This window comes from Nomia melanderi, chromosome 1, assembly GCF_051020985.1.
Source record: "Nomia melanderi isolate GNS246 chromosome 1, iyNomMela1, whole genome shotgun sequence".
Taxonomy (NCBI): domain Eukaryota; kingdom Metazoa; phylum Arthropoda; class Insecta; order Hymenoptera; family Halictidae; genus Nomia; species Nomia melanderi.
Window position 1 is genome coordinate 35,469,533 of NC_134999.1, and position 14,707 is coordinate 35,484,239.

Genomic DNA, 14,707 nt, shown 5'->3' on the forward strand with positions numbered 1-14,707 from the left:
GTCGAATAATCACACAGTGGCAGTTGTAATGCATTGCTGTACTTTTATTACGTTTGGCCATGCGTACCATAAGTGAATCTCTGGACACAAATATATCTCTCTTCCTTTCTCTCCTCCTTTCACGCTCGCTTGCTCTCTCGTTCGCTCGTTCTCTTCCTCTCCATCTCTCTTTCTCACGGTCCCGTTCACTCTCTCACTCTCTCACTCATTCACTCGCACGCACTCTCTCTTCCTCCCATACCGGACACGCTTCGCTCGCTGAATAATAAAAAGTACGTCTTAGCAGTAACAATGAATTTTTGTTTATAAAATAACGCTACCCTATGTACAATGCCTGGCGTTCATCAGTGTGCTCAGGTGACTCAACGCAACGTTTGTAATAACCAGCGCTGACGAGTGGAATTCGAATTACCCGCGGACTCGATCGACGGATCCGAGGACCGCGATGCCGATCGATCGACGGGTAATTTACAAATTAGGTCATAGCCGATTCGCTGATACGTAAAAACAAAAATCCTCGAAGTAGTTGCGGTGCAACGGTTAAAAAACGAAATTATACTTTCTCTCTGTCCCTTTAAAAGCATCGTCGAACGAGCTACGGATTAAAACGGAAATTAAAATCACTGAAATCCTGAGGATAAAATCGTTAAAAAAGAAACAAAACAAAAAGAAAAAAATCAAAGAATACACACGCGCGAGGCTGTGTTGAGATTGATTTAAAAGTATTGCTGGTTGAGCCGTTCCTTCAACTCCTCCTTCCATCCCCCGAGTTTGGCACCGGTCGAATCAACTCGTCACCCACCCCTTTCCGCCCTTATTTTCGTCGACAACAAGAAAATGCACACAATTTCCGGATCATCCGCAAACCTCTACGTCCCGATAAAAGTCTTTATCACAATGAATAATAATTACAGTAATGTTCTTAGTGCGCGTTTCTACGGTTTCGTGGTACGAGACGTCCCTCGACTGTAGGATTCCAAAAATACAATATTATCGTTCTCCCCTCGCAGTATCCGCGATTCTCCCGAAAGGTACGCTAGAATGAATTGCATAAAGTGTTGCTCGATCTTCCCGCCGTGTGAAGGTTAACCTGTTAACCGGTGATGGACGATCCGACTTCGTCAGTTCCCGATCGTGCGCGATTTATCAAATTACAGACGTACAGATTGTATCGTGCCTCACGCGTACCGTGGAACGATATCGCTTCGATATCGTGTCCGATCGTTCTCCGTTGCGTCGTTAATCGAAGAAGCTCGCGGCTAACAGGTTAAAATAGCGCGTAGACTTTAAAGCTATCAAAGCGACTGTCGTTCAACGTTGAATCCGGAAAAATATCTGCTACGAAGAGTTTCACAGTGTGTATGCGTGTGTTTGTATCTGTCTCTTTGTGTGTGTATACATGCTCGTATTATTGATCGTTTCGCGTTGACAGGAGAATTTCGTTGACGGTTTTATCCAGCGTTCAAGATGTTTGCGTCAAATACGGAAAAGAGAAAGCTACGTTCTCGAAGTTTCATCGAAAGCAACTCGACGCGCGATTACGAAGTTTCTCACACGGATAGCCCAGCTGTTCGAGGCTTCTCGCCTCTGGTCAATGGGATCTCGATCAGGCGAAAGACTATTGCTAAAATTCCCTTCGATCGTTTAGTCAACGGTGAACCTACGCTACAACGTATGTATATACAGCATGGCAGTGGTTACACACTCTACGCTTTCCCTGCCGTACAATACACGCGCCGCGAAACGTTCCGGCTCGCGACAACGAAACAACGTTTGGATTCGTGCCTGAAAACGAATCGAAATCCTCGCAATTCCTTCGATCGTTCCGTTCGACCCGTGAATCTCTCGCGGAAAGTTTTGTTCTCGAAACACGGCGCTTCGTCGATGTTCCTCGTCGTTTTCCCAAGTCGAGAGACAAACCGATCCTCCTGGTGAATCGCAAATTGCACCTTTCAATGAATTTACTCGTCTCGGTTCTTTCGTGTATCGACGAGACAATCGTATATTCGTTTCGCACGGAACAAATTGTGTTTGGTTTGCTGACGACCACCACCTGAACCTTGTTCACTCCGATTCGACTCGAACGGGGCGACATGGAAAATCCGGGACCCGTTTCGTTTCCGTTCGATTCACGACTGATCATCGTGGAACGTTTGGTTACAAGAAATTGTTCGTGTGCGCACGGTTCAGGTAACGTTCGATCGAATCTTCCGAAGCGGAGGTATCCTCGAGTTGAGTTCGTTTTCAACGCGCGTAGAAAAATAAAGGGAAACGAACTGTCGTTCGGTACGGTGACAATAATGAGCGCCCTCGTGTGTCTGCGAAAGGTGTGTGTAATTCTGTACGGTTAGTAAATTACGCTCGGTTACATTCCTCGTACGACATTAGTACAGTTATTAATTAATTACGATCTAAGACATACTCGCTACTCAAATAGATACTTTTTATAATAATTACTCTTTATAGTCTATCAAAATATTCATCACAGTGCTACGGACACAAAATTGTGTTCTGTTTATACGTGTAAATAATGATTTTCTTCTTCATTTCTGGTTTTTTTTTTCGTTTTTCTATCATCGAGGAGGAAAAGTCGCGTAATCCAGCCACTCGTTGATCGCAAACTACGGTGTGTCACGCGAAAGAGTTCTCCGATCTTCCATTCTTCGATCATTCCGTTTCTCTCTCTTTCTCTCTTTCTTTTTTTTTTTTAATAAAATAAACGACGTCTTTGATCGTCTTTCGCTTTGTTTTCTTTCGAAAATATCAACGAATCGATAAATGGCATCTATTTTAAATTACATTTTAAACGATTTCCTAGATCACATGTTTTTTTTTCCACTTCTTCCTTGTTTTTTTCTTCGTATTTTGTACAGTTGCTTGAGAGGATGACGTTCGATGTCAACGAGAGACCCGATTTTTGACGTTTTCTGTACTCGTGTCGCTTACTTGTTATTATTCTTATCCGTCTTTCCTTTTTTCTCTTTTTCTTTAAACATTACGAGTGCTACACACACATGACAGTATCATCCCGTTTGAAAGAAAAAAAAAAGAAGAAAAAAAAACGTTTCTTACTCGACTTTTATACGTGACTGCTATTTACAACAATATAATCGAGAAGATGGCCTTCCAAGGAGATCTTCTAGCTTGCGATTCAAAGTCCGCGGGCCTGGCAGCTGGAAACGTTTGAATTTGAAAGACAAAGGGACCTCAATCGGCAACGTAGAAACGAGATTACAATCCAAACGAAACGGCTCGCTGCAAAGACCATACACTGAACTGAAAATTTCCATTGATCTTCGAACACGGTGAAAACTAGAATGGAAGAAGCTATCGCAAGCTAATGACGCGCCTTTCGTGTTATAAATAAAATTATTGCCTAAACGAAAGAAAAAGAAACAAATAAACCACGGCTAATCAATAAAGACAAGCGGCTCTTAGACGAAACAATCTTAAATGTTCCCCTTAGCATGCCTTTCTCGCTTCTCTTCGCAAAACATTTCTCCAGAGAAAGCAGCGTCTCTTTTAAAACATTTCTCCCGAAAATCGTCCAACTCTCCGACCTTCTTCTCCTTCCTTCGCAGACGATCGTCTGAAAATCATTCAGCTGCGCTACACGAAAATAGGTAGGCAAGCTCCTAAAAATCCATTTGTCCGTCCTTCCATTTCCTCCAACCAGCCATCCTCTTGAAAATACACAAAGGTTTCCCTCTAGTCCATTCCACAACCATTTCCGGATAAAGGCTCCTTTCCTCTTCGAATCTTGCGAATTCCATCACTTTCCCTCTTCCCTTGACAGTCTAACCTTCCTCGAAAAGCGTCAGTATTAACAGACTGCGGACGTTTATGCGATAAAAAACTCAAAACGACTTAGCGATCGAAATGAAACGAAAATATTTATATACTCTTTTAAGAGTCGTATACGCGAAGCCCCGAATAACGAAGGAAGCTTCATTAAGCTTCGATATGGATGGGGAACAATCATTGAATCGCATAGAGATCCGTAGTCTAATTATTAAAGACTGATTTCGATCGAACTGTACCACTTGCAGGGTTCCCCTTTCCTCGGGCTCGTCTCAAAATCCGTTTTCGTTCGACGCGCAGCCTTTTCCAAAGCGAACAGTGCCTTTCTGCGAAAGATCTGTGCGGGAAAAACAGTCCGAATTTAAACCTCTGCGTAAAGGGGGCTAGGAGAGCGGAGCGACTGGCAGCAACCCCATGGAAAGAGCCACATGGCTCAGCACCTTGGCGAAAATTTCGGATTGGTAGGACCGTGGATGTAGCTCCGGAGTTCCTTTGGTGGCTCTGACCCGAAGTCCGATGCCGTGTCGACGTCGGACTTCCGGCAAATGATCATACGAATGTCCGTGTGCAAGTAAATTCGGCCCGACTTGCCGGACATGAATCTGAAACGAAAAATTCCGTTGTAACGCCGCGGACGTCGGCGGTTCGTTCACGCGCGCAGACGCGCGCGCGCGCGCGCGAGCAGACAAAAAGCATGCCTAGGATCGTGGAGAAACTGAAGAAAGCTTAGGAGGCGGGTTAGTAGACGAATCAGCGGCGGGAACAGCGAACAAAGCGTAACGTAGCGTCGACGCAAAGAAAGGAGACAAAAGTCACGACTATCGAGCGTGAACGTTGTTCGCGCGTGTATTGATCGTCGATCGATAAGTGCGACGATAATCAATAATGATCACGTTAAAACTCCGTTTAGCGATAAACAGAAAGGGTCTTCTTCACACTCGATAGCTAGGACAGCTACTGGGAACACTGGACATGAAAGCTTTAAAACTTTAATCGATGAGGAGAAGCGCGTGCACTCCCGCCGCAGCTAATTAAAATTTCAAAGTTCCACAGTTGTACGGACAAAATTGGACGTTTCGTTCTAGAAACAGTTGTTGTACGCACCTAAGATGAACGAGGTAGCGTAGCGTTTTGTCCCGCAGTGTTCTCTGACGTAAAAAAGTATGAGATCGTGGCGGCATATCAGAAAGATCGTATAGTACTACGAACATCTTAACGACAGTACCCAAGGGATTGAGAAGCGTTACTTGTATAGTACCGCTTCTTGGTACTTGGTAGCCCTTTTTGCCCAAATTAATATGTGCCTATGCAAAAAAGGAACAGGTGTTTGTTCAGATCGGTCGTCCCCCGGTTACGGATTAAAAATCAAATTCAACGGAAGAGAGATCTTCCCTCGAAGTCACGCGAATAGGGAGTAGGAATCAAACGATATTTTAAACAATATTCCAAAAAATAATCAAAAGAACAAGAGACTAAAGTCGGAGAACAGAGAATCGGATCGTGTATACGTACGAGATAGGGCGTAGAAACTTTATCATTGTCACCGAGTGTGTAAAAGAACACGGTGACCGGAAGTTTTCGATGTTTCGGGCAGAAGGAACCGCTCGCGCCGAGCTCCGCCGTGAACCCGTGAACCGTCGACACCGGTTCGAGCCTTCCGTTCAACGCCGATTCCTCGAAGCTGCCTAAAAGAGCGTGACTCTGCGGTCTACTGCGAGAAGTGGATCGCCTTTTCGGCGTCTCCTCGCCTTCCCCGGCGTTCTCGGTCTCTCTGTCGGTTTCCTCCAATGAGACAGCGCCTGGGCTCGGCGGGGTATTGAGCTCGAACAATGCGCTGGAACAAGCAAACCTCGTTTCGTCAGCTTAGCCGTCACGCGCCTCTTCGTGGGAGAAGCTCTACGCTTCGATTCGAAGGATTAACTCGGCTTCGACGCGAAAGACGGTAATCTTAGGGTATCGTTGAAAGACAAAGGGCTCGTACCTTCTCTTAGATGACACAGAATTCAAGCTACTATCGTAATCGAAACAACAGCTGCCTCTTCTCAACGGCGCCGGGCTGGAGGTCAACGGCAACCCGGTCCTGCTGTGGAACACCATCGACGCGGCGTTCTCCAATGATCTCCGGAATCTCTCTTGCTCGATGGCAGTGGGCACTACCCTGTCGAGGGTCTCGTCCTCCTCGATGATCGTCGTATTGTCCTTCGCGTTGCTCCACGGCTTCGTTTCCTTGGCCAGCTTCGCAACAGCTTCGTTATCGTCTTCCTTCTGCTCGGTAGCTGTGCTATCCTCCTGGTTTGTACTATACAGTCTGTTCTGCCACTTGAGCATACCCGGATCGTCGTATCCGCCGGTGCTACCCTCCTTGTAATTTGTACTATAGGTTCTCGAGTTTTGATGTGCGCCATTTGTACTAAGCTCTGAAGGATCGGTGCACGCCTCACTCTTCTTCTCCGGCTCCGCGAAGCCCGTGAAGTCTATCCGTCGCTTCGCCCTGCTGTCCCTCGTGTTCTTTGGATCGTGCAAGCTCGGTTGCACGTTGTTGTACGAGAACGAACGTTGGACGACCGTCGGCTGTGCCTCCGCACTGTCCCCGGCTTTCTTCTCTTGCTCCTTCTTGAACAGCTGTCGAATCCTGCTGAACTTCTTGTTCAGCGCCACGTGCAACGACTTCTCGTCCTCCAGCGCCACGGTCCTCTGCTCCTGGCACATACGCTCGGCCTCCACGTTGCTCCGAGCATTCTCCGTCTCGCTCGCGGCCGCCGACGACGACACGGACCTCGGCTTGGTCCCGCTAGAAACCTCTGGCAGATTTCTTCGTTCCTTACTGGTTCGTAAGATTGCTCCCAATAGTATGTCCGCCTTGTTCGACACGTTCTGTAGACAGTCGGCGGCCTCGTTCAACCGTTTCTCGGTGTTGGTGCACTTCACCGTTTGCGAATCCTCGTTCGATCCGCTGTCCAGTTTCTCCCGCTTCTGCGAGGGATTGTAGATATTCTTATTGCCATAGATCTCGCCGAAGTGGGTCTTCTCCATAGCTTGCTGGTCGTTCTTCCGGCAGAGCTTGTGGCTGCAGCTCTCGCAAGCCTTGCCGCGATTCGCTATGTTGTTCGTCGAGCATTCGCTGTTCTCCAGGTTCACGTACTTCCTTTCCGGCCCGTCCTCGAACGACTTCTCCGACCTCTCCCGCCTCTTCACCGTCTTCACGCTGGTCCTCTTCCGGCCGGACGGCGTTCTGGCCCTCAGCACGGCCAGCACTTCGTCGAATTCCCGTTGACTCAGCTCCAGGTTGCAGTTCTTGAATTTCACCTCGGTCCCGTGCTGCTCTTGGCTCTTCAGGTTCGTCGCTTTCACCTTGTTCTCCACGTAGCCGTTGCTCGGCGCGACGCCCAGCATTCTGCCGGGCACCTTGGTGAACCAATCCAAGAAACCTCCTTCCTCCTTCGCTTTCTCCTTCTCCTCCGGGAACGACAACTTGGACATCAACTGGCTCAGATCCTTTCCCGATCTCCCTTTGTTATTCGCGGCGCCGTCTAACGCGGAGTCCGCGAATTCCTGGCCGGCGGACACGGCGTTGGAAAGCTTGTTCGACGGTTTGGTGCAGCTCTGGTGCACCATGCAAACAGAGTTCAGGGAGTCCTGCTTGAGCCGGTTATTCGTCGACGGGCCAGGATTTGACTCGTGGAAAGGACTCGGTTGCCGGAACGGATTGATCACTAAACTCGTATCCCTGGACACTGCCGGTTTGCAGGTTCTCTCGGAGTCGTTGAAGTAGCTCTCCTTGTTCCCGCGCAGGCTCTGGAACGCGCACTTGCTGTTCGCGGTGCTGTTGTTCCAGGACTCGACGAAAGACCACGGTAACGAGGAATTGAACGGTATCAGATTCTCGAACAGCCCGTTCCTCTCCGCCGGCTTGCTCTCCGCGTCTTTCATCTTCTTGTTGCCGGTCTTCGCGTCTTTCTTCTCCAAGTTGCACTGCTTGTCCTTGAAGCCGGCCGGCTTCGCTGGCTCCGCATCCTCGAGCGACCTCTTGTAGCGCTTCTCCACGTTCCCGTCGCGCTCCTCGATGCTCAGCTGAGCCTTGAAGCAACGCTCCAGGTTGTCGGCGTTCAAATTGTTGCGGTTCCTCACTCCGTTCTCCTCCAGCTTGCAGTGGCTCTGGCTCTGAACAGACTTGCCGCGGTTGTTCGAGATCTCGGCCGAGCACTTCGGGTAGCTCGAGCTTTGGCTGTCCTTCGCCTCCTGCGTGATGGACTCCTGGACCGCCGGCAGAGGCATCGGTTGCACTGTCACGGTGTTCACGTCCGAGGGACCGCATGGCAGCGAACGGCGTCGTTTCCTCTCTCCGGTCGGCCGCGGGATGGACGGTGAAGGCGGCGAGACGTCCTCGTCCTCGCAGCGGCAGTGATGCTTGCCGAGCTTGTCGCAGGACGTCTGCAGTCTGTCGTCCACCAATGCTGCGCGAGAAAAGCAGGTGTCAATCGGAGGTTCGGCAGTTCTCGGTGAAGCCCTTCCAGAGCGAACATCTCAGTATTTCGCAAGCATCGCGGCTAACCGACAATCGTCGATGTCGCCGTGGTCTTTCATTATATCGGCGAAACTGGGAGGAGCGCGATCCGCGAGACAACGGGATGCGAGATTCTCTTCGGCGAAGAAGGAACCACTGCTAGAACAATGAAGCTGCCTGCAACGCTTGCGAAACGTTGAGACATTCCTTCTGAAAGAACGAGGCTTACACCTGAAAACCTCGACGGCGAGAACCGTTTCGAAACGATTCGAGGGAACGGAGGGGGAATATCAAAGGGAATCCTGGAGTTTTACAACGATGAAATCAAAGGGGGAAAAAAGATTGCAAGGTAAAGGATAGTCGGCGAACGCTGGATCAGCGGATTTCTAGGCAGAGTAGGTTAGTGTCAAGTCGAGGGATATAGAAAGGAAGACACGGATTCTGAAGGTGATACAGGAACGCTGAAATATCACGTTCATCGTCTCTAATATCTTTGATTACCAGGCAGAACGAGGCCCTCGGTGTTCTGGGAAGCAGCGGGGACCGGGATCGCCTTGGTGGGCGTCAAAGCCCTCGCGACACCCTCCTCGTCTTTCTCTTTGATCGGATGCAACGGACAGGTGAGAATCGGCACCTCCTCCATCCTCGGCAGTGCCCACACGGTGACCTAAAATTTACACAAGAAATCCTCTTCAGCTCGATTAAGTGCAGTGATGGGTACACTCGAACGAGACCGGCGGGTAGCCGGTGTGACTCATCTGCTGGTTAAAAGTAGGCATTCGTTAGTGTCCTCGGCCACCAGAATAGAACCGTGGAAGGTACTCCAAGTACGTGGACGGGAGGACCATCGCACGGATTACATGAACGGTTCGAGGAACATTGACCTCGGCTTTTACCGTGAGTCGAACTCTCGAACGTGCCGTTTCTGTACGCGTATCGCTCTGTGTGCGGGTCGGTTCGCCGGAGTCGCTGGATCGATTCGGACCATCTACGCTCTCGCCGGTATCGCACGCGTCAAATGCGGACGAAGATGGATTTCACGATGGAATCGCCGTCGATGAATCCTATAGTCTGTTTTTTCGAGAGAGAAACAACCCGAGGTTCACCCGACACTTTCAATCTAAACGTTCTCCACATTCTGAATAATTCGCGCAACCGCGTCGGAGTGGGGAGAACTATCGCGATCGCAGATGTACCTTGGACTCGCTTCTTTCAACGAACAGACCGTAGCGTTTGTTTGCTCGCGCGACGATAAACCTGCATTAGTTTAACAAGAACCAGGTTGAGACGAAGCGATGCCGAACGCGATGGATCGGCTTGGTCCAATCTCTCCTCCGTTCCACCTACCTTTATCGAATTTCCATCGCCGCTGCCGGCCAAAGGGAAGGTATGCTCTACAGGGGCCTCCCGGAATTTCCTCAGATTCTCCTCGTTATACGGCACCACCCTCGTCGTGATGTAGCTCGGCGCTGTGCCGTTGCTTCGGGACCACCAGGCCGCGACTTGACTGAAGTGAAGCCGGGAGCGTACCGCTTGGTACAGCCCGTAAAAGTTCATCGTCTCCGGACTCCTATGTTTTTGTTCGTTCATTTTTTTATACAGACCAGACAGGCGTTTACGTAAATTCCCGTAAGCCGGTATACTATCGAGAGACCAAGTGCGTCGATCGCTTGCACTCACTTGCTGGGAACGACGCAGATACACCAGTACTCCAGCAGCATCTCCGACGCTTGTTGCCATGGTGAGATTGATAAGGACGGCACGGTACTGATCGGATTCTTGTTCGTCGCTTTGGCCAAACCGCACGGACAATCGCTGCACAACATTACTTCGATGCACAAGTACGAACCGATCGCTGTACGATCGGCGATCTCTCGAACCAGCACAAGATATCGATTGCACTGGACAAAACGAAAATGCAGATTTCACGGTTAGACTCTGATCGATTTTATTTTTACCGATAACTTTAACCCTTCGAGGACGAATGTCGTCATTTTGGATACATCGAACTTTCACATTTAATATATAACAGATCACTCGATAGTTTTCTTTTTCAGCGTTCAAGACAAGAAAGGTTCTCGATACTTGAAAAAAATCCTCATCCGCAAAGGGTTAAGCTTGACGAAAGAGAACAAGGTATCTGAAATTTGTATTCGTCTCTAGGACATGAATTATTTTACCAAGTAATTGTCTTCCTCGCACACATGGTCGTTAGGAGCCGCCTGCATGGGCGCCGCACAGTGTGGGCCTTCTTTGTAACCACGTGGAAGGCCCTGAATCCTCCCTTCGGACACAAGGACTCCAAGGGCTCGGAACACGCTAAGAATGCCACCCCGACCGCCAACCCCATTTGGGCTGGGAATGCCTCCTATCACCGCGCCTAGGCAGTGCATACCTGTAACACGCAGGAAATTGGGTCATCAGTTAACGATTACGAATAGGACTTCCATATTTCAAGTCCTCCTCGCGAGTCGATGAATCGATCGCGACGTCGGCGAACGGAATCGAGTCAGCCGCGTTTTTACAAGTTTGCAGAGGTCTAGGGTCTGCGTGCAGCGAGGTATCCATCATAAAGGGGCCCATACACGCTGCGATCGCTCTTCAAACAGTTGTAAACGATCGCGTAACTTTCATCGGCATAGGGGATGAAAAGAAAAAGCGACCGACCGTTTAAGGGTGTCGTAAACAAGGTCTTTCTTGCGAAGTCGCGGAGCCAGCGATGGTCGTTTCGCCAGTGAATCGTCGACGTACGCTTCGCTTTCGAACACGTCGTTACGCTTCGTACTTTATTTTAGTCTTGTGGTTTGGACAGTTCCGGTAGCGATGCGAGGCGAAGCTGTTCGACTCGCGGCGCGATAAATCGGAACGCGTGTGGGCCCCTCGAGATGCGAAAAGTCGGTCTAAACAGATGCTAGGCTGCCAGGGGACCAGCGCGAGCACGAACCTGCGCGCGTTCTCCTTCTGTGGAAGCAATGCCCGACGCACTGCAACAGGATCGCCGACATTTTTGAGACCCGGTCTCGGGGGAAGGAAAACTGGAACGATTCGATCGCCGCTATCGTCGATCTTAAGCGCGCGGCGAATCATGCTCGGCTACCACGCTTCGCTCGATGTCTTTATCAGGAGAACGAACTTTGCTCTCCGGCTCGCGGCCCTTTTCAGGAGGAACGCGTCACCATTATCATCCTGGCCGCGCGCTCGTTCCGCGATCGATCTCCTTTCCTTGTGCAATCGCCTTGGCGAACGGCTGGACCCTCGTAAGCAAATTTGCCGGATCCTCTCTAAGAGGAGCGATAAATAGCTGAGGAGACAGTTTCGCGTGAAAAATGGAGCTCTTCGCGGAACGCCACCCGCGCGGGTCCGGCTCGGGAACTTCTTAAAATGCTTGCCGCCGCGTCTATGCCAAGATCGTGCGTCACTTTTTGTGAAAAACCCATCCGTGTTCTCTTTGTCCTATCGTGCTTCCCGCTCGGGCGAAGACGAATTCGCTGGTCCAGAGGTACACGGTGATCCAGCTGATATTTAGAGAAACGATCGGGATGGACTCCACCGAACATTACTCACTGTCGCGATTCTATGAGTCAGGCGTGTGCAGTTAGATCCTTTGAGGCGAGCATTACGCATCGCGCGGGTCTCGGGGTGACGAAGCGATATTTCACCGATATTGTCGGACGCGTTCGGTCATCTAATCGGAAAGACGAAATGAGAGGCAGCCTTCGAAGACGCGAGTCTCCGACGGATTACGGGGACCCGTTCGAGCCGAAAATCGCGGTTATACGGTATCGAGAGATTTCGGTGGAATGGCTACGGTGTCCCGTGGTTTTTAAGGGCTTTCCCGTGTCTTTTCATCTGACACCCGATCCGAGAATTCGTCGGCCGTCTTCCGCCAGTCATTATGTAAAGGTGAATACGCACAGGAGGGCGATGGGCATTATTTATAACTTTGCCCGCCGCCATACGCGGCGAAAGCGACGAACCGGATTGGCTTCCTCGCCGCCTTTCCTCCGAGCGTTTCAGCGTTCAGTCCAACGAGCACAGAACTCTCCGCGTTCCTCCGGACGGAAACTCCGAGAATTCCAACGGGAAATGTAACGCTGCCAGCTTTCGTGGAAAATTCGGCTAGTTTCGAGGACAACCGCCTGTCGGCTCGCAGGCCGCGGCTTTAAAAAGATCAAAGAACCTGGCGAATTCTAAAAGCGTATCGGCCGGTCAATGATACGATATCGTGTATCGTTCAGATTGGAAGCGACGCGTCGAAAATACCAGATCCGTTTTGGAAACGCTATCTCCCGCAGATAAAAATCACAAAGTTCACGACGCAAACGTGTCTACGTCCCACGATTCTCCGGGCAACACTCGTACGTCGCAATGGCCATGCAACCATCACATTTTCCCGAACTTGGAACGGGGAAATTCCTAATTATCCCAGATCATAAGAAGCACAATCGTTGTAGCACACCGATCGAAGCATCGAAGGCATTGGAAAAAGTAAATTTCCGCGGATGCACGCGGAGGAAGACGATCAGACGACACCAGAACTGGAAAGTCCGCCTACTGCGCGAGAATTTTGAAAAAAACCGGGCCGCGAGCTACACCAGACCCGAGGAGGAATTTGAATAAAGTACTGCGCGGCGGCGGCGGCGTAAGCCGGCACACGCACGCTGCTCTGTGTGCGTTGAGGGTCCGTATGCAGAAGGGCGAGCTTGTGGGGCTCCACGAGGGTGATCGTACTCGCGTGTCATGCGCAAAAACTTCAACCCTCGGCAAAGTCCTTCGCAGCAGAGAGAGAGAGAGAGAGGGAGAAAGACAGACAGAGAGAGAGAAAGTTCGAAACGCCGTCAGGATTAAGGGGAAACCTCTGCCTGGAACATCTCCGGTTAAACAACCATCAAGATGTTCCGGTTAATCCGCAGTTATTTCGAGGCGACCGAGCCTCGGGATGTTCATGGAACTCGCGTCCTGATCCTGGCAAGGCCAGCCGTCGCCAGGCTGATTAACAAGGATGCTCTCAAGCGATCCGCCGACGACAAGGCGAAAAGAAGATACTTTTATACCGCTTCTAATCGGGTCGTCCGATAGTCTGCAATACTCGATAATCCGCCGCGAAAATCCTGTTAGCGCCGGCGACCGTCTGAGTTTTCCTCGTATAATTAGTTGCTCTAAATCCGGTAAACAGCTGACCGGCCGTCCGATTCCTGGCGAGTCGTGCCAGAACAGTGGCTCGATCGAAGCGAGCAGGACAAAAGCGCAGCGGTATCAGCTTCTTTCGAGCTCCATACGGACAACAGCTGAAACTAGAAGCGGAAATTGAGAACTCCGATCGACGCGGTCCTAAGTCCGCGGATTCGTTTCGACGGATTTCTCGACGACTCGAGGAAACTTCATATATTTTCGAGGAAATCTTCGTTCAACCCCGACAGCCTTTGGAGAGGCGTCTATGAATCGAGTCTGGGAGCTAAAGCCGGAGGCCCACGAAGGCGCGAGCATGTGGCGACGTCGCGGGAGACTGAGGGGGAGGGCTGATGCGCTTCTGATGCAGCTCGGCGCGCGGTGTGAATGCACCGGCTGGTCCAGCTGGGAAAACACCGGCTCCGCGGCGGCCGTGTTATCCAGCGCGGAGTAAACAGGAATTATTCGGGTTCACGAGCTGCCCCCGCGTACATTCGAACCACCGCGCGCCCTTGTCTGAACGCGGACTGGTTGCAGTTAATTGCATCGACCTTGATGCAGTCCCGATGACTCCTCCGCCGTTTCATCCGAGCGGAGTATTCGGCTCCTCGGCTGGGAATTCCTCCAAGAACGATCTCTTTGTTTAACAATAAGGCGGGAAAGTCGGGGAGAGGACGGAGAGGTGCCTTTTGAAGAGACAATGGCACCGGAGTGCTCGTCGCGAGATGTACGAGCTGGCGCAGAATGTAAACTCCTTTCGTTCGCGGGTGCGCGCGGAGCCTCGCGCGCCGTGGAAGTTCTACGAGGCTGTCGGCCAACAAACAGATAGCCAGAATTAGTCACTAAACGACTATCAATTATCACGATCCGCGCCTGCTCGCCGAGATCGGCGGCGATCGGCGTGGACAGCGGTCGCGGCGAGACTCGTCGACCGAGCGACCATTGAAACAGCACCGTTTGAGAACCACTGGCGGCGAAATGCACTGGCAACTCTTCTATGCGCGACTTCTGTTAAGACCGGACTAATGTGGAACGCGTCTCGACCCTATCGCTATCGATCGTTGCGCTCCGTCGCCGGAAAAATACTCTGTGTCGAGCCCCGATGGATTCGATATCGGTGATTGATTTCGCGAGACAATGATTTGACGGCTTTCTAAGGGGAACGTATCGCTCGTTCCGAATGTGTTCCACGTTTCTTTCGGAGTTTCGTTTAACGGTATCGTTGCCAAACGA

At 50.6% G+C, this 14,707-nt stretch overlaps 1 protein-coding gene across 2 annotated transcripts in view; it reads right to left on the reverse strand.

The window, feature by feature from the left end:
• Positions 1-2,683: 2,683 nt before the first annotated feature.
• The window catches only part of atos (atos homolog atossa), a 37,321-nt gene continuing 25,297 nt past the window's right edge, over positions 2,684-14,707 (reverse strand). The window contains exons 2-9 of one of the 2 annotated variants that reach the window (XM_031976472.2): positions 10,486-10,700; positions 9,986-10,206; positions 9,653-9,875; positions 8,807-8,972; positions 5,783-8,255; positions 5,314-5,635; positions 4,906-5,105; positions 2,684-4,403 (exon numbers count right to left, since the gene is read on the reverse strand). In XM_031976472.2, the coding sequence (XP_031832332.2) occupies positions 4,235-4,403; positions 4,906-5,105; positions 5,314-5,635; positions 5,783-8,255; positions 8,807-8,972; positions 9,653-9,875; positions 9,986-10,206; positions 10,486-10,698 (3,987 nt within the window). In that variant the 5' untranslated portion in view covers positions 10,699-10,700 and the 3' untranslated portion in view covers positions 2,684-4,234. The remainder of the gene's footprint in view (positions 4,404-4,905; positions 5,106-5,313; positions 5,636-5,782; positions 8,256-8,806; positions 8,973-9,652; positions 9,876-9,985; positions 10,207-10,485; positions 10,701-14,707) is intronic. The other variant, XM_031976473.2, reaches the window with a different exon arrangement.